Source organism: Nelusetta ayraudi, unplaced genomic scaffold, assembly GCF_046127955.1.
Source record: "Nelusetta ayraudi isolate G7.1 ecotype Tasmania unplaced genomic scaffold, CSIRO-AGI_Nayr_v1 ptg000034l, whole genome shotgun sequence".
NCBI lineage: Eukaryota > Metazoa > Chordata > Actinopteri > Tetraodontiformes > Monacanthidae > Nelusetta > Nelusetta ayraudi.
The window spans coordinates 1262849-1284786 of record NW_027466084.1 but is presented as its reverse complement, the minus strand read 5'-3'; the positions used below and the strand labels follow the sequence as shown (position 1 = coordinate 1284786).

General features: G+C 41.2%; 3 protein-coding genes across 7 annotated transcripts; 2 read left to right on the top strand and 1 right to left on the bottom strand.

Annotated features, from left to right (window-relative positions):
- Positions 1-1564: 1564 nt before the first annotated feature.
- LOC142892298 (NACHT, LRR and PYD domains-containing protein 3-like) lies at positions 1565-11167 on the top strand. Of its 4 annotated transcripts, XM_076032337.1 has the most exons (12): positions 1565-1704; positions 3389-3666; positions 3867-4043; positions 5427-5523; positions 5604-5783; positions 6677-6850; positions 6930-7103; positions 8233-8406; positions 8487-8654; positions 9315-9488; positions 9956-10002; positions 10447-11167. In XM_076032337.1, exons 2-12 carry the CDS (start codon positions 3393-3395, stop codon positions 11007-11009), a joined length of 2202 nt encoding a protein of 733 aa, XP_075888452.1. In that variant the 5' UTR covers positions 1565-1704; positions 3389-3392; the 3' UTR covers positions 11010-11167. The 4 variants fall into 4 exon arrangements, with proteins under 4 accessions (XP_075888452.1, XP_075888449.1, XP_075888450.1 ...); XM_076032334.1 differs by having other exon boundaries at positions 3867-5523; XM_076032335.1 differs by lacking the exon at positions 1565-1704 and adding an exon at positions 1883-1955 and having other exon boundaries at positions 3867-5523.
- A 3703-nt stretch (positions 11168-14870) lies between these two features.
- coa3b (cytochrome C oxidase assembly factor 3b) lies at positions 14871-16169 on the top strand. Of its 2 annotated transcripts, XM_076032341.1 has the most exons (3): positions 14871-15080; positions 15869-16020; positions 16076-16169. In XM_076032341.1, the coding sequence occupies exons 1-2, from the start codon at positions 14909-14911 to the stop codon at positions 15973-15975; spliced, it is 279 nt and encodes a 92-aa protein (XP_075888456.1). In that variant the 5' UTR covers positions 14871-14908; the 3' UTR covers positions 15976-16020; positions 16076-16169. The 2 variants fall into 2 exon arrangements, with proteins under 2 accessions (XP_075888456.1, XP_075888455.1); XM_076032340.1 differs by having other exon boundaries at positions 15869-16169.
- Positions 16170-17006: 837 nt separating this feature from the next.
- Positions 17007-19070, bottom strand: LOC142892300 (N-acetyllactosaminide beta-1,3-N-acetylglucosaminyltransferase 3-like). The gene is made up of 2 exons (XM_076032339.1): positions 18959-19070; positions 17007-18281 (listed from the first exon to the last, which is right to left on the bottom strand). Exons 1-2 carry the CDS (start codon positions 18964-18966, stop codon positions 17198-17200), a joined length of 1092 nt encoding a protein of 363 aa, XP_075888454.1. The 5' UTR covers positions 18967-19070; the 3' UTR covers positions 17007-17197.
- Positions 19071-21938: the final 2868 nt, after the last annotated feature.

The window sequence follows — 21938 nt, the reverse complement described above, 5'->3', positions numbered from 1 at the left end:
TTCTTCAGCTCTGTCACCTCTGCAAGGCTTCCAGCTTGAAGCCGCCTACATCAGCATCTCTGCTGCTGACAATCATTACTCACGTCTAAAATGGCACCCGCTACTGTCACTGCACAGTCTATAGTACTATTACAGTACTGCTATGATATTACGACCTATAGTGCCGTTTCATCCTGGCATTACAATGTTGCTTTGTTGTCATTGTCCCTGCTTTTCTGCTCTTGTCCACCCTGACAGCTCTTTTTTTCTGGTTTAGACCATCGACATCAAACCTGAATTCTATCTGTCGCTGCCGACCCAAGCCCTCAATTCATACTGTACAAAACTCAAACTTCAAACTTGTAAAAAATAAAATAAAAAAGATAACAATTACATATTGTTGGACTAAATTGCTACCTTAAAAAAGCAAAGAGATCAGTGTATAGACTCTTTCGCCCATTCTGTCCAATTTTAAGTAAAAAATTGCCATAAAGATGTGGCCGTTTACAAAGTTTTACAAGCCAGCTGCTGTGGGCGGGTGTTGGGACAAGCGATGCACTCCTGCGCTAAACGTCGCTCGCCTCGCAAACTGACCAGAAGTTCAAGATATACGAGTATTCGCAAGCCAATAGGTAACGTCACTCCTGATAACCTTTAAATGCAGCCAGTGGTTCTGACGGATGTCTATCCCACCCTTGATTTAGGAGCCTTTTTGCATTTGAGGGCCACTGCTACCTTTGTCTTTATTTGTGGCAACAATTGACCTACTCAACATGTAGCCTAGACCTGCTCAACATGCACACTCCGTTGAGATAAGTCATGTATTTATGGAAAATACACATTGTGATACATAGGCTTTACACACATTTGACTGACATACAAATGTGTACAAATAACGCTTAATTGAATTGAACGATTTTGTTAGCAGCATTTGGAGGAAAAGACGGTGTCCTTAAAAGGCTGAAGGAGTGAGGTGCCCTTGAACTTAAACCCAGCATGTGCAGTAGCTGTTGCCATAGCAGTAGATAGGGAGCCACTTTGCAGCTTGAGTTAGTTTAAACAACAACAACAACAACAACAACAACAACAACAACAACAACAACTCCCATGAATGGATGAAATTAATTTTAGCAATTCAAAACAAAAACATACCCGGTGACTTTTAATTTCTTGATATGAATCATTTAATTGCCAGATATGAATCATCTGTATGTGTCGTTGCTTTCTCGTTATTACGGGTGCGCACTTGTTGCTTCGAGACCACGTGAAAGTTGCTGGTATTGAGGAAGTTGTAAGGGTTGGGCGTTGCCACCCGTCCCGTTTTTCCTCAAAATTGTTCTCTTTTTTCACCACCTGTCCCGGGAAAAATAAAATTTGTCCCGTTCTTTAGGGAAAATGACAAAACCGGGAGGGTAAAATACGCGATTGTTCTAACTAAAAAACCTGTCCCGTAATGAACTGATAAGGGACGCACTTCACTTTGTCCCGTATATTTCGACGGGGAGCCCCGCCCCCCGTCGTCGTCAGACTTGAGAGATTCCCCGCCCCCCCTCCCCTCCGTCGAGATGTCCCGGATTTGAAACTCTAGGTGGTGGCATCCCTAGTCAAGAGTACTTTTTTGGTTGGGGCAGGGCTTGTTCTAAAATCCCATTGTTCCGTTTGTTGTCTGTTTTTTCTTTTCATTATGCTTTTGTTTTGCCCGTGTGTCGGGTGAAAACGCCAACAGTAAGAGTTCGTTTGTTTGTTTCTTTGTTTGTTACTGTTGGGTTTAAATGTCGTTGTCGAAAAATGCGCGACGGTACGTTCAACCCCGAGAGGAGTTCGTTCCGAATCAGCAAGATTTTCTTCCCTTGGTACATTTATTCCACCCCCCAGACACTTAAGTTTTTCTGGGAGTTAGCCAAGGTGGGTGCGACCCTGGAATGGTGGGGTTCCGTGTTATGATTGCGCAATGCGACGTGAGAATGACATTATTTGTAAGTCATTTTCCAATATCAGTCTATGCCACTAAACATTGAACGTCGGACAGACGTAGAGATCATGTCTATAATGGTTCCGTCGGTCCATGACCAATTCTGAACGTCGCTTCGACAGCAAGGGAAAGTTGGCAGGAGGTTCGATATTTGACGGAAATTCGACGTTCCGGCTAAGGGACCGTCTACAAATGACAGCCCACAGTGTGCAATTACAATTTTTAAATATTCACCAAAAATCAATCGAAAGACATTTTCTCATTCTGACTGCTGTAGTAGTTGCCAATGGTAGGCTGCTACCTACTACTGGTGTATTTTTGCAGATATTCTGAATAATAGTTAAACTGTGTGCAATTAAAGGTTAAAAATATTCACAAACAATCTAAATACATTTTCTCATTCTGATTGCTGTCGTAGTTGCCACTGATAGGCTGCCACTTACTAGGGGTGCATTTTTGCAGATATTCTGTACAGTAGCTGTTGCTATAGCAGTAGATAAGTGGCCACTTTGCATCCTGAGTTAGTTTAAACAACAACAACAACAACAACAAATCCCATGAATGGATGAAATTAATTTTAGCAATTCAAAACAAAAACATACGCAATGACTTCTAATCGCTTCACCTGGTTGAATATGAGACCATTCGGGCTGGCAAGTCAAAGCAGCCACTGAGGCAAAGTGGTTCTCTTTGAACGTTTTATCTGGCAACATCACGCACTGTGTCATTTCACCAAGTCCATTATCTCAACGAAACAGAAGAAACGATGGAACTTCATCTGAATGGGGCGTTTCCTTCTCGTTATTCGGTTGCACTTGTTGCTTCGACAAGACGCAAAAGGCAGGTATTTGACGACGTGAAAGTTGCAGTGCCATGTCGCAGTTTAAATTTCCCTCCCATAAATTATTGCTTCCTTTAGTTTGCGCTTGGTCTTAACAGGTAAGTGGGGAATATGCGGCTTGCATATTAGCGTTGCTGTTTAACACAAAGATCAGATAATTAAGTAATTCATTGCTTGTAGCTTTTTTAAATGTAACATTTATGGACCGTGCTTTGCTTTTCCACCTAGCTTGTCTTATAAGTTGAAGGAGTAATAAGGATTTATCACCACTGCTGAGAATAAGATAATTTTAAAAAATAATAATAATAATAATAATTGGTTCAGTATGTGAGGGACCTAGTGGTAATGTGGTATCTGGTGTAGAGCCTCAAAAGCCCTTTCCCTCCCGATGTTTGTGTAAGTGAACTTGAATCTCTGAATCCTCCCCCTGTAATTTACCAAGACATTTTCAAATGCTTTAGCGCAAGATGTAGAACACGGTTTTAGTTTGGACCTACTGGAGATAATTAAAACATGCATGCATCGGTGGGTTAATTCTATCTCAGCTGTCCATTTCCAATTGTGCCATTATGTATTTACATATTTTTCCTTTACAGCACAATGGCAACAGCTGTAGAGCTGCTTGCTGTATTGGAGGAGTTGACAGATGCGGAGTTCAAAAAGTTCAAGTGGTTCCTGCCACAAGTAGAAGTCACGGAAGGTTTCCCAGCAATCCCAAAGAGCCAGTTGGAAAAGGCAGACAGGATGGACACGGTGGATGAAATGACCAAGGCTTTTGAAAAAAACGTAACAGACGTCTGCATTAAAGTTTTGAAGATGATCAAAAAGAACGACTTAGCACATCGCCTGTTATGTATTAACTCTACATCCAAAGGTAATAAGCATGCTGCGGCTGTACAGGGTATATAGGCATTTGTCATTGCTCTCTCCTATAGTCAACAGTAAACAAGCCTCGTGTCTTGCGCTTTACATGCTTCTGATAGCCACTCTCTCACTCCACAAACTGTATTATATTTCATTTCTCAATAAGATGGCGGCACATTGTAATTTATTTGTATTTTTCTATTCTTTCAGAGGCTCTTGGAGAGTGCCAACGTAAGCTTAAATCTAACCTGAGGAAAATGGTGTTGAGCAAAGATCAACAAACCAAGCAGGCCTTTTTGAAAGAGACCTACATTGACCTCTGTATCATGGAGGAAGACTTGGAGACAAATTTCAATACGGGAAGATACTTTGGGGGAAAAAGATCAGGTGGGATATTACTGACCAAGGGAGTGTCTGGTAGTGGAAAAACTGTCATGACACAGAAGTTTATCCTTGAATGGGCGCAGGACAAGGTTAGCAGCGATGTGAAGTTTGTATTTCCATTGACTTTCCGAGAGATGAATTTGCTGAAGGAAAAGAACTTTACCTGGATAGATCTTCTTCATTGTTTCTTCCCTGAGACTAAAGAAGCAGGGATATGCAATTTTGACCAACTCCCAATTGTGTTCATCCTTGATGGACTGAATGAGTATTTTTTTCCCCTGGACTTTGCCTCAAATGAGATCCTTACCAGCGCCAATGACTTGGCCACAGTTAATGTGCTGGTTACAAACCTCATCATGGGCCGTCTGTTCCCGTCCGCCTCTGTCTGGATAACCACCACTCCTGAGGCGGCCTGCCAGATTCCACAGGAGTACATTCACAAGGTGACAGAGCTGAGAGGGTTCGATGACCAGCACATGGATGAGTACTTCAGGAGGAGATTCAAGGACAAGAAGCTGGCTGGGAGAATCCTCACAAGCATCAAGGCATCCAGAAGATTAAAGACCCTTTGCCAAATCCCGGTTTTGTGTTGGATTACTGCGGCATTGTTGGAGCGTGATGCCGAAACTGATGAGCAGGTGCTACCTAAAACCGTGACAGAAATGTACATCCGTTTCACATTAGATCAGTCCAAACTGGCCAATGGTAACAGTTGCGGTGGAGCTGAGAAGACTCCACTCTGGAATGATCTTCTGTCTCTGGGGAAACTGGCATTTCAGCAGTTACAGAGAGGAAACTCCATCCTGAGGCAGGAAGATCTGAGAGAGTGTGTTAGACATGCGACTGCTCTTTCAGAGGCATTCCCATATCTCTTTCAGGCAGACTCTGGCCTGAGCCAGGGTCAATGTTTCTACTTCATACACTTGAGCTTCCAGGAGTTTCTCGCTGCTCTATATGTCTTTGTGTCGTCGGTCAGCTCTGGTGTCAACCTCTTGTCTGAAGACCCACTCACCCCCGAACAGCCTGAGCACACAGTTCGACTCTTCCAGAGTGCTGTTGACAAGATTTTACAAAGCGGGAACAGTGACTTTGGCCTCTTTCCTCACTTTCTTGTCGGCCTATCAATGGAAAGCAATCAAGGGCTTTTCCAGCACCTGTTGAAAACTAGCATAAAGAGCGACCAGGGAATAGTCCCATACATCAAAACAAAGATCAAGCAAAATCCAAGCCCAAGGCAATGCATTCGCCTGCTTCAGTGTCTAAATGAGCTGAATGATGAATTCCTAGAGGACGAGATCCAAGGATACCTCACTCAATGTCACCGTTCTTCTACAAAACTTTCTCCAGTTCATTGGGCGTCTCTGGTCTTCACCTTACTGTCTTCAGACGCAAAGCTTGACGTTTTTGACCTGCAGAAGTTCCTTGTGCCTGGGCTACAGTTTAAGAGGATGCTGCCACTTGTTCAAGCCTCAACGTTTGCTCTGTAGGTGTGCATTTTACTGTTCCGCATATTGAATGTTTTCTTTTTCGCCCAGCCATCATAAACTTTATTTTCATTTTCAGGCTGTGTTGCAACAATCTGTCTTTGGCAGAAAAAATAGGTCTGCCCGACAGTCTGGACTCAGCTCTCATTTCCTCATCCCTAAGAGAAGTGGACCTGAGTTACAATTCCAACATCCAGTTGTGTATTACACAGCTCATTGAGGCCTTGGAGAATTCGCAGAGCAAAGTGGAGACGCTCAGGTCTACAAATGTATTTTCTATTTATGATTATACTTAATGCTATGCAATTAGTTGAATTTTGACCGCGATTTCGATGTTGGTGTCAATCTCCAAACTCATATAATCGAGTTGAAACTTTTTGGGGTGGTTTTTGCAATTTTTCTTGCGCATGCGCAATATATTCCCTTCCACAGGGCACTGGCCCCGCTGACTTAGGGCGTGTTGGCTAAAGTTGCTTGAGGTCACAATACACTCACAGTCCTCATACATGTTTTCGAATATTGCCGTGGTTGATAATTCTCTCATCATCCATCGGCTGAGTCGAGGCAGTCTCCCTCCCGTTGCCCACCGGGCCAATGGTCCATCACATCCATGAGGCTGAATAAACCAACATTTTTTTGTCTGTTCTACTCCGACTGTTGTGGTCCAAATGCTTCAGTAGTCGCTCAACAGGTGCTTGATTTTATTTTTATTTTTTTAATTTCTCCCGACACTGTTTTGCTGCACTGCGACCACCAACTGCAAAACCAGAGAGATTTTTTCATTGCGTGTCGCTCCGTCCATCCAGCTGTCTTTGGGCTTTTTCTTCGGTGGGTATTAATCACCCACCAACACAAGTTTTATTTGTATAGAAAGCCATGAAACTTAAGTTGTCATAATGAGCTTTTTTTCCTTACGTAAAGCAATGAATCCCCATCCGGAGGGCAAAGAAAATGTAGAATGACGGGCTGGACATGCTAACGTTAGCTCCAATTATTCTTTAACTATAATCATGGTGACGGTTGTCCTCGATTTCCAGCAGTGTCGAAAACCTTGTCATCAGAAAAGGGGAGTTTTGCCAACAGGTCATGATTTGCACAAGACTAAAATGATGGACACAACATAGAATTCTCACCAGTCTTTCCACTCTTTAGGTTGAACAACTGTAAACTGGGATCACGTTGCCACGATCTTTCTTCAGTTCTCAGTCACCCATCCAATTCTCTCAAAGAGCTGGACCTCAGTAACAACAAACTTGAGGAGTCAGAGGCACAGGTGATCTTCTCTGTAGGACTGGCGAGTCCACACTGTAAACTGGAGACCATCAGGTACGCCTGGAGTTAAAGACACCCATTGATAGTGTTCAAGGAGGAAATAAACACCATCACGTCAATTTGTCTTTATCAGGTTGGTTGGCTGTGCTTTGACGTGGAACAGCTGTGATGCTTTGGCCTCTCCACTTAGCTCACAGTCTTCTTGTCTGAGACATCTGTACCTTAGCATGAACAATCTGCAGGACTCAGGAGTGACCGTGTTCAGTTCTGTGCTACAGAGTCCACATTGTAAACTGGAGAGTCTCAGGTCAGCTTTCTTTCTTTCTTTTTTTATCTTTGTTATTCTTTCTACTGTTAATGGAGCATAAACTTTTCCGTTGCACCTTTTCACAATCCTTTTCCTCCATTAAGTTTGTTTTATGGTTAAAACGGTTTGCAAAAAAAAAAAAAAAAACAGAACAATATGCAAAGAACGTTGGCGTTATCTTTCAATCAGGCAAACCATACAAAAACAAATGAGTCAAGTTGAAACTTCAAATAAACATTTACATTTCGAAATAACGCGTTCACTGTGTAGGCTTCTGTCTAGTGGATGAAACAAGGAACTGCAGGTACAAATCAAAAAATGTCTTTGCTACGAACAAAGTTGGGGCAAAAGATCATATTCTGTCTGTAATCGGCAGAATATGATGTGCTGTCTCCGTTGTCTTTACAAGTTGAGGTTTTAAATCTTATATCTTCAGTGGTACAGGAGTAATAGGAGTAGCGTATACTGGCACACAAACCTAGAGCGCCCTCTCGCAGCTGTTAGTGTGAAAACAACGAACGTGTGAAATTACCGTAAAAAAAAAATTCAATGTATAATAAGTTGCACCTGGGTATAAGTCGCATGAGCAGCCAAACTAGGAAAAAAGAAGTGAGACTATTATTGTCTGGAAAATACGGTATATGCTTTTTGTTGCATGATGCAAAAAGAAAATCACGATGACTTTACTCTTCTACTATTACATAACGTAATAACGGCAAAGATTACCTTGTGTCTATGTTTCTGTTGATTTGGTTGACTCCATTACCCAGGTTCATATTGCATAGTGTTGTTATATTGCCTCTAAAGGAGCCGTCTTTATAGCCAATATTACAGAAACAAAATTTAAGATGTTCACAAGATGAATAAAATCAGATTGGTGCTACAGATTCACGTATCGACCATTCATTCACGTTTTGACTTCAGTCATGCAAATTAGTTATTTCATTTGTTTGTCTGTATTGTACAAATTTAGGATAAGAAGTAGAATGAAAGAAAAAATATATACCTATGTTGCTGTGCTATGTTGCTGAAAATTGAACGGTACTGTGCATGTTTGAGAGTGTTTGTAAATATTTAGGCTGCCCTGCCGTTTGTTAATGTTTATCAAAATATTGCTTTCCCCCCCTAGCCTTAGTTTTTGTGATCTGACTAAAGAAAGTTGCAAGACTCTTGCCTCAGTTCTTGCAACCCAGACTTCCACACTGAGATACCTTGACTTGAGCGACAATAACCTTGGAGATAAAGGAGTAGAACTCCTTTCTCCTGGGCTGGTGAGTCCCCACTTTGGACTGGAGACGCTCAGGTGAGCACAGTCGGCTTGAGTTGTGTTTTTTTTTTACGGAAATAACATTAACACAATAACATTTACTACATTTTGTGCAGGCTGAGTCACTGCAAGCTGTCAGAGAAGAGCTGTGACGTTCTGGCCTCGGCTCTCAGCTCTAAGACTTCTAGACTGAAGGAACTGGACCTTTCCACCAATGACCTCAAGGATTCTGGGGCGAAGCTTCTTTCGGTTGGACTGCAGGAGTGCAGACTGGAGACTCTCAGGTCAGCACAAATCACAGTTTAGCTATAGAATGATTTGACTGTCACGCTGGATGTAAGTCTAGTTGTGCTCAGTCCATGTACGGCAGATGATCTGTTTAACTGCGTGGGTGTCAATCAAAAATAACTCAAAATTGAATGCCTTGCTTGTCTAACGACTGTACTGATCCATTGATAAAGGATATGGTGCATAAAGGTTCCTAGATTTTAAACCGCCTGTGAAGGGAAAGTGAAGGCCACTCAGTACCAAACATGACGCTTTCAATTCCAACTTGTGCATAATTGCTGCCTTAATTTCTTCCCAATGGAAAATGCAGTATTCATATATATTCCAATAAGTGGGAATCTGGCAATGACTTTTCCCAACTCAGTTTAAATGTCCCATATTTTCTAAAATTCACTTTACAAACATTCTCTACTAATAGTACTATGTCTATAACATAAAAAAAATAACTTCATGTGTCATATGAGACACACCAGGTTTGTTTGATATGTCGGGAGTGAGTTAACTAAACAAAAGTAATACATTTTGATTTAACATTGTGGGTTTTATGATTTTTAACAGTCTTCCTTGTGGTCCAAATCTCTCCGTTTGGCCATAAAATCACTATAATTACTCACTTTAATGAGACTTATATTGACTGTCAAATGATATCATTATAGGCTCTCAGGTTGTATGATCACAGAAGACGGCTGCTCCTCATTGGCTGCGGCTCTGTGTGCCAACCCCTCCCACCTGAGAGAGCTGGATCTGAGTTACAACCACCCAGGAGACAGTGGTGTGGCAATCCTCTCGGTTTTAAAGCAAGACCCACAGTGGAGACTGGACACCCTGATGTATGGCTGACAAAGGGATAATACTGATCATCTGGCACAAGCACAAACCTTAATTATATGTCAGTTGAAGGTGAAGTGTGTAATATTTAAAGATTTGGAAGAAGAAAGAGCGACATCAAATGGTTAAATTTCAGATTGCAGCGTCTTTTACTCTCCCTCCCCCTCATGAGCTTGCCAATGAACTACGGTGGCCTGCGCACGCAAACCTCGATACCTCATCCATCTTCTTCTTCATTGCTTTGTTTGAAGACGCAAGCAGTCACTCTAATTATGAAACACGCTTTTTGGGCAGTATATTAAGCTTTTACTGATATAAAATAATTTATCAAGCCAAGTATTACACACTGTACCTTTAATACATGTATATTTGTAATGGAATAAGCGATGAACGCAGACCATCTCCTCGTAATCTCTATAGTACACCAGGGCCACTAACACTTGGCTCATGTCGGGGTCTGTCATTTCAGAGTTGACAACGGTGGTGTGAAGAGGCTAAAGCCTGGTTTGCACAAGTGTAAGTATTCAAAATTCTGACAGGGGAGTTATTCTAAAAGCAAAGTTATTTTAGATTAAATTTAAGTCTGCATTATTCAGATGATACATACGGTCAGATTTTGTTTTGTTTGTTTGTTTTCACATGAAATGTTGCTAATTTTTTTGCTACTGATAAGCTTCGTTTCAGCCAGGCTGTAGAAAAATTAATTTTTACCATCCATGAACTAAAAGCATAAGCACATTTTTCTTCTCAAGAGTTAGAGTGATTATGTAGACCTGAGATCTAGATAAAATACAGAAAGCAAAATACATGAAAGAGAAAGGAGGCATCTTTTTTTTTTTTTTACATCCACACCTTAGTGGATGTGGAAAGGTCCTTGATTCTTAATATGCAAGTCACAAAAGCATCATGTCCTCGTTGAACAAGTATATGAGCACTCACTTCTGCCTTCTCCACTGCTAGATAAGTGCGAGCTCACACTGGACTCTGACACAGCACACAGAAGGCTCGTCCTGTCCGAGGACAACAGAGAGGTGTCATTTCAGGATGAGGACCAGCCTTACCCCTTTCATCCAGAGAGATTTAACCGCGTCTGCCAGGTGCTCTGCAGAAACGCTTTGACTGGGCGTTGTTACTGGGAGGTGGAGTTCTTCAAGTTCCTTAATTTTGGTGTCACTTACCGAGGAATCAGCAGGAAGGAGGGAGGTAACGAATGCATGCTTGGGAAAAACAACAAGTCCTGGGTTCTTTGCCTTAAGCCTTCAACTGCTAAATTGTGGCACAACATAGAAAGTGGAAGATCTCTAGATTTCGGAGGTAGCACCAAGGTAGCTGTCTACCTGGATTGGTTTGCTGGCTCTTTGTCCTTCTACAAATGCTCTTCTAATGTGCAGACCCACATGTGCAGCATCTACTCCAGATTCAAAGAACCACTTTACCCTGGATTTGGCTTTGAAATCATTGAACATGTTTGTTCTTCCCATAGTGGAAGTGCAATACACTGGCCTGAATGTAAACTAATATAGAATTCCAAAAGTTCTTTACCAACCAGCAAAACAAAGAGCTTTAGTGGGTGTTTTGCATATTCTGTTTTGTAGCTTTATATCAGCATTAATGGAATAAAATAATCTACAATTTTTTCTTTATGCACTTCTTTGTGTTCAAATAAAGGTTCTATATTATACCCAGGATCAGATCTTCATTTCACATCTCTCCAGGAAAGTGGAATTCCTTTTAAAGACAACTCAGAAATAGCCCGTTGTGTTGGATGTCACACCGATAATTTAAGTTCGAACCCTTATTTTGACAATACCAATAAACACTGAACTGAAACATGAAGAGGGTTTTAAATTGGAGTGTTTAAAATAGTACCAAGGACATTGGCTTGTTAGCAGTATCCCAAACTATAAAGTGGAGACATTAATGGTTCAGCGTCACATAAGAGAAAAACACGACTGAGTCTATGGATGAACAGTCAACTAAGGGCCCAGGTTCAATTCAGCAAAAGGGATTGAAGGAAATAGCTTATGATGACTGGATAATTGTAATCCTTCACACCTTGTTCAAATACAGTTGCTATCTCAATTTTGGCATACAATGTTGGAGGTGTAAGTCTTTGGACTGTGCAAACTTTAAAGAGTTCCTATCTTGAAAAATGTACTTTTTCATCTCTCTCAGAAGCCTTTTTATCATGCCAACTAACGCACCTAGCACAAAATATGAAAAAGTGGAAAAAAAATTTAAAATTTTCTCTTTTCCCCGTGTTGCAGCACTGACACGAGCTGGTCGGATTTTGCTCTACTTTTTCCTACTTTTCATAGTAATGTCTGCATCCTTTTTAAATGTGGGCAAGGCATCGCTGCATAAGAGCTAGTAGCCATCTTCCAGTTAGCTTTAACTGTGAGTGACTGGCCAATCGCAAGGGAGTAAGCTGTTCCAAGGCGGGGTCACGGATGGATCAACTGATGGAAAAGTTGCAAAACTTGTTTATTTTTGGAATTAGACCATCAAAACAAATTTCTTTAATCTTGAAATGGCCATAATAAGGCCCCATTTATAGCTGCAATTCATAGACAATTTTGCACTTTTCGAGCACTCACCGGCCACATAGACTGACATGGTGGGCACATTTTCTATTCATTTGTTTCTGATTTAAACATTAGCTAAAGATTCACGACACAACATCAGCAAAGAGCTTCAGTTCAGTCCTTTAGTTGTGCTAATTTGGTTCTGCAGTTATTTGTCCACAGCATGAACCCATTGGCTCATTTTCTGACGTTTGAGTCAAATTTCACGTGCTATAATTAGATAAATGAATACTTTAATTAATCAACCAATCAACTTTTATTTGCACAGCGCTAAATCACATCCAAAGGCATCTAGACAACTGAGCCCACCCAGAGCAAGCAAGACCTGATATTGGCCAGGAATAACTTCCCTGTAGGAAGAAACCTAGAGCAGATCAAGACTCCAGAGGGCGCTCTTCTGCTTTCACCGGTTGGGGTGAAAAGGAAATACAAAAAAACAGAGGGAGAGAGAGAGAGAGAGAGAGAGAGAGAGAGAGAAGAGAGAAGAAGAAGAAGTCAGAGTGGCAGACAGACCAGAGTGAGTTGCAGGTTGAACAACAAAGCTCTTATCATATAGATATAGACATAGTTATAGACATAAATAAATACATATTTCAAATATGGAAATTTAGAAAGACACGCATAAATATATGGCATATATAAACATAAACATGTATTTGTATATAAAATAGGTCAAATTCCCCTCCTCGCTTGGCAGTCACGTCACTGCTTTGTAAATGCAGAAAGAACTTTTTTCAAAAGAGGTTATTACCAAAGAACTTAAACAGTGTTGGCAGAACAGTCTTTCTAGCATGCATTTTTAAAGATGTGTGTCTGCGAGGTCTTCACTGGCGACTGAGAGATTAATGCAGAAAAAGCTAAATGAATGCTGAAACTATGTAATAAAATTCTACTGCCAACAAGTCTAACGCAACCACTGCTTTCTAAAATAAAAATAACAACAAATGCCCATAACAGCAGCAGTTGGGTGGCAGGGTAGTGGTAACTGCCTCAGACACTGGCAACTCCAGTGGATGGCAGGAAGCAGGAAGTGCCACTACCAGCTGCCACTGCCACAAATTGAGCCAGCCGATGCTGTCAAATTGTGAATAATCTACTCTGTTGGGTTCATACATTTGTAAATCCCATTCTGATGTCGGTGCCTCTCCAGCCATGGACTTCACCGTACGTCACTTCTTTGGACACGCGGAGAGAATTTTTTTCCAAGGAGGTTGTTTGGCAAACAACAAAACCAAAACCCATAATTCTAGCTTGCATTTTTGACTCAGGTTACTACCTCTTGTAAAACAAGATTTTTTTTTTTTTTTGTGGAAAAAAGGAAAGAAAGAAATCGCCTATAGTTTTAAATGATATTGGAGCAGAATGGAAATCTGTCATATATAACAGCACTGGCTTTTGTATTTGCAAGGCGTCGTGACTGCAGACTCATTCACTGCTAGGCTTGATAAATTTGACCACTGATACTCAAAGTCTACGCATCACGCCCACTGTCTGATCACATGTTGAAATACAGACTCGACATTGGACAACAATATTACCCAGCAATAACGAGACAAACATTAAGAATCCTGTGTACTTTCCTGAGGCAGCAGGAACTGTATCAGATCCTCGGGAAAGGGAGAGGGGAGAGGACGGCTGATGTCTCCAGACGTGCAGTGCACGCGTCAAGATTTGTTTGTTGCTCTCCATTGAGCAACGGTAAAGAGACACTAAGAGTTTTTGACTGAGGTGGTTGCTCCTCGGTGCCCTCAGGAAATACAGCCTTCTTGATTTACTGCTGTGGTATGGACGCCCCAGGTCAGGTGTTCGTCTATGTGGCCTCCCAGGAATTTGACGTCTGGCACCCTCTCAACACAGCCTCTCTCGATGAACAGCGGCTGAGTGTCCACTTTATTCCTCCTGAAGTCTGGGACAATTTCTTCGGTTTTCAATGTGTTCAGGAGAAGGTTGTTGTCATCGCACCATGTCACCAGCTGCTCCAGCTCCTCCGGTATGGGATGCATGTATATTCAAAGATATTAATATATTAATGAATGAATGAATGAATTAATTAATATTTTTTTATTTCGAATAGCTTCTATGCACATCAACAAAACAATTTATGCAAAATATCAAAAACAACAACAACAACAACAAAAAGAAATTGTGTCAAACACCCAAGAAATAATACGCATAATAAATCATTTTGAGGCATATAGCATATCCGAAAAGGAGTGAGAAGAAGCAAAACTTATTTTAATTACTGCTTAATAAACTCTAAATTATCTTCGAAATACATTCTTTATATATTGAAAATGCATGTTATGGGGATAAACTTCATCAATTACCCAAACATTCCAAACGAAGTAGTTTTCAATCTATCATGTCCGCTAATTATATAGGAATGACGAGAATTGTAGGGAGATAAACGAGCTTTAATAAACACGACTCTGGAACAAAGTGAAAACAGGCTAACATGCCGATGAGAGAGAGGACAACAACTCAAGCGCTGACTCGAGAAATTCACACGCTTAATCCTAATCCTATAGCTCCCCCTCGTGGGTCACTCCTATATCGTCCTATTTACTTAACTAAATAAATACATAACACAATCAAACAGAGATTGTATGGAAATCAAATCAATTTTCAACTAAAATCAAAGGGACACGCAATCCTGATGGACAGCAGGAGGATGATACTGAGGCTAAAGATAACTTTGATAGACTGAAAACGCTGTCGGGGAAACCAACGCGTGAGTCAGTACACACTCCGACACAACAGGTGGCGCCGGTGCCTCTTCCCACACTTCCGGTTTACGTTTCAACATCCTTCCAAGCCGCTGATTACCCAAACAAGCCATGGCAGAGAGTGGAGTCAAGGGGGACGCTGGCGTAGCGGCGCAAACAGCCGCTGAGAAGCAACTGCTCCGCCGCCGACAGGAGCTCGACTACTGGCAGAGAAATGCAGCGCGTCTCCGGCGGCGGAACCTGGTGACCGGCTTGGCTATCGGAGCCTTTGTGGTCGGCATGTGTATCCTTCGCCCTGTTTCGGTGTCACCAACAGGACATATTTACGTAACATTACTTCGTTGCGTTCGTTGAAAATTCACAGGAAAACGTTTTTGTTTTTTTTGTTTCTTATTTCTTTCTTTTTTAAAAAACGTGTCAAACAAATGTATCTAAATGTGAATCCAGAATACCAAGGCGTCTTTATTATTATTATTTTTTCTTTTTTCTTTTTACACGTTCATTTATTAAGAACGCTACGTCTCATTTACAGCTTTTTGTTTAGCACTCGGGACAAAGTAATTTAGCCATTATTATTAATAATGTGCTCGTTTAGTTTGATGATTGCGGTTTTGAAAATGGCACTAATACTATAACAGTATGTAAAAAAGAAAAAATATATTTTAGAGGTTTTAACAGTAACGGTATCAAGCTAAGTGGTATTCATGGTTATATACTTTTTAAAATGGTAAATTAGCATATGCCTATTAAATTCTTATTATATTGCCCAGAACCGTGTAAAATCTTTCTTTCGGTATTTCAATGGGTCGGTTTCAATATTACCATGTTGTCTCCTGAGTCTAAAATGGAAGGGTAGGTTTTCCACTATTAGAAGGGTTGGCCCTTTGAATCTCTCTCCATCCCAGTCTCTGCCGTCGTGCCTTTGAGCAAGACACTTCACCAACAATACCTCGTATAAATGTTAGTCAATATTAGGTGGTGGTTGGAGGTGCCGTTTGGCACGGATATGTTATTGGCCCCCTCGAGGGAATTGTGTCTATGCGACTGTACTGTTCTCTTTGACTTGTTCAGTCAGCTACACCATCCTGTCAGTTAAACAGGAGAGAATATTGGAGGAGCTGGATGATGAGGCCAAGATCCAGATCATCAGGGGGCCACGGACTGGAGCCAACTCCTGATTATGTTGACAAGAAGCAAGACTTCCTGTTTTACTTTGGAGGGGCGTATGTGTGACTTCCGCTGACTGCACAGTGATGTCATGAGAAGGGACATATATGCCTTGCGTTTTGTTTTGAAAACTTTGGTTTGTTAAGTATAAATTAATTGTAGTAAAGGAGTAACTACTTTAAAATAAAACTGAACAATTTCTCAACATTTGCGTTTGTTGGAATTCATTTTAAATAAATGAAAACGTTTCTTCTATACTAGTGCAACCAGCACGCCCATTCTGTCAGTTCGCAGTAAGGCAGCACAACAAGTTTGTAATTTATCTACACGCAGCAATATAAGTTAGGATATAGTCAGAGAAATATTTTATGATTCTGATTGAGAATAACTGAGAAATGTTGCCTCGAAATTAGACTTGTTTCGTTTGGATGGAGAATAAAGCAAGACAATTGCCAATCAGTCGGGCACGTGCTGTCTCCATCTGGGACGAGGTGTCAGTCTGGTATCAGTTCGGTGCAACTTCAGAAAAAACATGAATAGGCACAACACAGCCAAAGCTGTGTGCCTGAGTGCAACTTTCTAAAAGAAGTGAGTATACTTAATACTGTTTACAAGGAGTTGGCAAACACAAATTGCAGAAACAAACAAAAAAAATGGTAAAGTAGATTCAGCAATAATCCTTTTATCCAGTGCCATTAAATGCACTGAACAGTGAATCCATGAAGCCACAGGACAGAACAAGGTGAGCTTGCAAAAACAGAGTTTGTCTATCAACATATAATGTTTTGTCTATCAGCGAAGCACAGAATTATTTGAATGTTTCAGTGTTCAGCGATGTTGCTAGGACTGTGGGCGGCACAATATGCAAATTAACTGGAAAGGACGAAATAAATGAACTAGGCTTTACACGATCACGATTTTTCGTGCCAATCAGTGAGTTTAAATAAACCGATAACCTATCACCGTTCTGATCACTTGATCACTTAAGTAACCAATAAAGTGTCAGTGGGAAATCCCTTATCAACAAAATAAAATTAAAAAAAATAAGCAAAGCACTAGGTGGGACAGAATTGATGCTGGCATCCAGTCAGCAGTTTCCCAAGTTAAAAACACAAACAAAAAAACAGCAGTCACCACAGACAAACACTCAAAGGCAATGTTACTTGGGCATTTCCGTTCAAATAACAGTGAATGAAGTCGAGACATCCACAATAACATCTTTGTTGTTAAAATTTAACAATTTAAATTAGGATCATGGATTCTCTGCCATATGATGTACAGTTGTGTTGGGAGATATCTGTGCACCACCACGTCATTTTTATAAATGCAAGGGTCTACTGTCTCTACATTAACATCCGCTGCGAACGTCCTCACACCTGCAACAGTTGTAACATTAAGTCCTGCTTTGTCCAGAAGTATGGCCAGGTAAACGTCATCGAGGGGGAACAAGGGAATGGACTGGGACATTCTGTACAACACTGAGAGTGTATACCTTGACATGAAGATGCCCCCACCACTACAGAATGGTGGGTACTGGTTGGACTCATAGACCTCAACGGGGACAAAGTACTTGCTGGTATTTGTACGAAAGGGATGGGTAATGTCAAGCACATAGCCTGCAAAGAGGTGTCTGCTTCCATTGTTGTCTTGAAGCTTTTGCAGGTAATGAGCCATATTGTCTGGTCGAGCGAGCACGTCATCGTCGCCATTTAGCACAAAAGATGCATGTGGGCACTTTTTGTCGAACCATTCCAAGAAGAGCACCTGCTTCAAGGTGAGGTTGTAGTGGGACTCCGTGAAGTCCCATTGGAGGATGTCATTGTACTCCTCTTGCTCCAGCTCCAGTAGTTTGTTCATCGTGATTTTGTGTAAGCCCTCGCCCGTCGTTCCTGAGATGAAGACCCTCCGGATCAACACGCCATTATGTTCCGCTTCTTCAGCCCAGGTTTTGCGCAGTGCCTCCCTACATTCAAAGTTCCCAGGAGATGTTTTGATGACCAGCAGAAGAAAGACTTCAGATGTAATGGGTCCTCCACATTTGTCAGGAGGGTCTAGAAGCATTTGGAAGTCGCGGCAGTGTTGATAGTAAATAAAGTTCTTCATACTCAAAGGAAATGAGCCAAAGTCTTTCGTATTAGCAGCAGTGGTATTTCGCTCACATATTGCCTTTGTATTTTCGGTAATTGCCACAGTCTCCCAGGTGTCTCGTTCCTTCATCTGGATGCTTGAATCCTTAGCTTTATGGAGTTTGCATAAAAATAAGACCACTGCTAGCATAGTGACAACCAATGATATGTTTTTTTTCTTGAAAAAAACTCTGCCGGAAAGGAAAAAAGTTATGTCGTTAAAACTCAGAAACAATTTTTTTTTTCTAGTATTTTCCCATCAATAGTAACCAAAAATAGTCGTGCAATCATTTTTAAGGTAATTTTCCCAAATGATTTTTGTATCCACATGATTGAGCTGCTTGTGTTAGCTCTGTCAGGTTGAAATCAGGATCGTTGGCATTGCCATAATGAAAATGGCTATTAGGAACACACAGACTTGGGTTACAATGCAGGAGCAAGCCAAAGCCATTGATCACAGCACTGGTGTGTCATAGTTCCCACTCATGACAGTGACGAAAACAAGCTCAAAATCATTCATTTTAATATGGACGATGTGACCAATAATAATAATAATAATAATAATAATGATAATAACATGTGCATGTTTTTTAAAGTGTTCAACAGGAAAAGGAAAAAAATATTGGCTTTTGAGGATTGACTCACAAGTTGATTGAAATGTAGTAAATTCTTAATAAACTTTAAACTATCATCTAAATAATTTTCTTTCATGTTAAAAATGAATGTCATGTAGATAAGATCCATCAATTGCCCAAGTACTCCAACCAAAGCAGTTCTTAATCAAACTTTAACAGAGATTTTATGTTAATCCAGACACTTTTTAAATTACTGAAGTAATTTACTCAAAAGAGAAAAATAACACACATACCTGTACATTTTTGAAAGCCTGTTTTGTGTCTTGACAAACCAAAGACACAATAAAACGTGTCAGACAGGCTGCATTAACAATCTCTGAGAAGCAAAACTGCCTTCTCAAATTTACCTTTTCTCCACCCAACAGACACCCTTGTGTTGCCAAGACTTTGAACCTTGGCACAAGGACGATTTGAGCTCATTGATTTTTGGGTTTCGTAGGTCTGAATTTTGAGGATAGGAATGTTTTGCTTCATAATGACGTTTCAAGTTTGTGCTTTTCACCAGAGCCACAGTCTCCTGACAGATAAGACACGTTGGTACGCTTGTTGGACGAAGGATGAATGCGTAGCGCTCCGTCCATTCCTCTTTGAACTGTTGGTTTTCAGTGGCCACCTTTCTTTTACTGGGAAACTTCGAAAATGCCATGTTGATTTACGTCAATTCAACTGCTAGCCAAGCAAAGTAACGATATGATCCACTCGAAACTGGAAGTAAACAAGCTCAGCTTTTCGTTGCAGCTGTGACCCCAAAAAGCAACAGCCTATCAGAGCATTGTTGACATGGAGTTGACAGCGCATAATACACGTGCTGACCAAGTCCAAACACACATTCAGCTGATAATTGTTACTCGCGCAAACGCTTTGCATGTAAAACAAATAATATATAAGTATAATTTTTGACAATTTGCCTGGGGTCCGCAGACAGTTGTGTCACGGTCCGGATGCGGACCGCGGGCCGCCTATTGAGGACCACTGCTCTAGAGTAACATAAATGATGATGATGATGATGATGATGATGATGATGATGATGATGATGATAGTTGGCGTTATTGGTGTTTGTGTTGTTGTCAGTTAGCTCCTCATCCTATAATGTCCTTTTTTCAGTCGCTGCTTGTTGAGGCGTACGGTTGTCTCTGCAGCTAACATTGCATTCGGAGAAAAATAACAATTGCTGAATAAGGTAGGCTCTTTTTAGCCAAGCATGGCATATTTGTTAAGGCTGAGCACACCTCAGTCTCACGGCGAACAACACCACTGAACTTGCGCTTACAGGAAGTTCTATACCTTGCGCTCGTGCGCCACCCTGTGGCTAACCACAAACATTGCACATAATGGAAGAACTGAGGACACAGTATCACATCAACTCTTAACACTCCTCCTTCACTCCAAATCCCTCATCCCCTCCTCGTTCATCCCTCCATCATACTGATCCCTTCATCACGTCATTCTTCTCTTCCTCCCTCTCTCCTCCCGCATATCCCCTCCTTTCTGCTCCCAGTTTCAAACTGGCATAGTTCACCTGGGACGGAAACTCCCACATATCCTCCTCCTCGTCGTCAGCTCTGTTAAAAAGCACTTTCTTCAGTTTCGACGTCATCGGCCATTAACACTACTCTGCTCTCTCTCTCTCTCTCTCTCTCTCTCTCTCTCTCTCTCTCTCTCAGGATGTATCACGTTGTAAAGACTCATTGGCATTAGAAGTAGTGATTTTTATTTATTTATTTTCAAAAACCTCGAGCGTTTGTCACATTGACTAAATATATATATTAAGCATGTTCATAAAACTGCTGTAAATTAAAAAAACAAAAAAAAAAAAACAAAAAACTGGTTATTTAAATCTACAGTAAAACGGTGGAAAATGAATATTTTTGATTGACTATTAGAAGCTAAGATAACTTGAGCTAACCAGATGTCGATAAAAATGTAAATGTTATGATCTAAAATGTGTTTTAGATCATAACATTTACATTTTGATGAAAGTAAGGTGAGAGTAGTTACCCTACAATTTTCCATAACAGCTTCAGCACTTCCATAACATTAACATTAACGTTAAAACTAACAGCTAATGCTAGATATTTATTGAGTAGCAAACTATTTTATGCTAATGGTTGACGACGATATCGTCGTTCTGCTACGGACTGTCAAAACATATTGTAACGTTACCTCTGTCTTTGTCTCGTTTTTCCTCCTCTTCTTTTCTGTTTTTTTCCTCCCATGGGCACCAGATAGTTCAGGACTTTTGGACATGCATTTGCCTGTATTGGCTATGCCACGGGCTGGCCCTGGGTTATTGTAGTGACGAATGTGAATGAAAGTGAAGAAGTGGATGGAGAAGTATTGTAGTAGTTCAATTTCGCCACTAGATAGTAGTAGAATGCCGTAGAAAAGCAGTCTCTGGACCGCACCTCGCAAGTCGACATTTTTTGAGTGTAGTGGATTAAGTAGAGGGTGTGTGCTTAGTCCTTGACTGGGACATTAAAGGAGAATATATTCAGGAACAATAAGGAGTATGTAAGTAAGCTCGGGTGCGTTTTCTATTGTCTCAAAATGCTTTTAAACAAGCCCCAGATACACACCTTTACATGGTACTTGTCGAACAAACTTATCCCTGGGAGTATACGTCTCTGCGTGTCATCTGAACCAGACAGCTGTTGTACTTCATTTTTTTAACACAAACATCAAAAGCGAGTTTGAGCTGATGCCCTCTGAGACTAACGTCCGGGGCAGCAAATCATATTTCTTCTTCTCTGATGGTGGGTTTTTCTATCACCACCACAGCACCAGAGTTGAACTCTCGGATCCCAGGGTGTGTGTGTGTGTGTGTGTGTGTGTGTGTGTGTGTGTTCACTGCACTGTACGTGTGCATTCGTGTGTACCCTCTCATTGGCTTGGATGTAGAATAAAGGCTGGTGAACGACGGAGGAAAAGAGTCGAAATTATGCAGAAAACCACGGCACTGAAAGTAGAACTGCCCCGTGTGTGTTTAACTGCAACATAGAATTACACGAGGCTGGGCTCCTCCTGCTGCTCCTCCTGCTGCTGCTGCTGCTGCTGCTGGAAAAGGTTTTTTGGGGCTGGCTGAGGTCAACAACACATCAACTTTAAACATTGTCTCGTCCGGCCCAGTCGGTCAGAGTCGGGCCAACGCAGTGCTCCCATAATGCACGGCGGTCCTCCTCTGTGGCAGTAGTCTGCCAGCACTGCAGCTCCCTG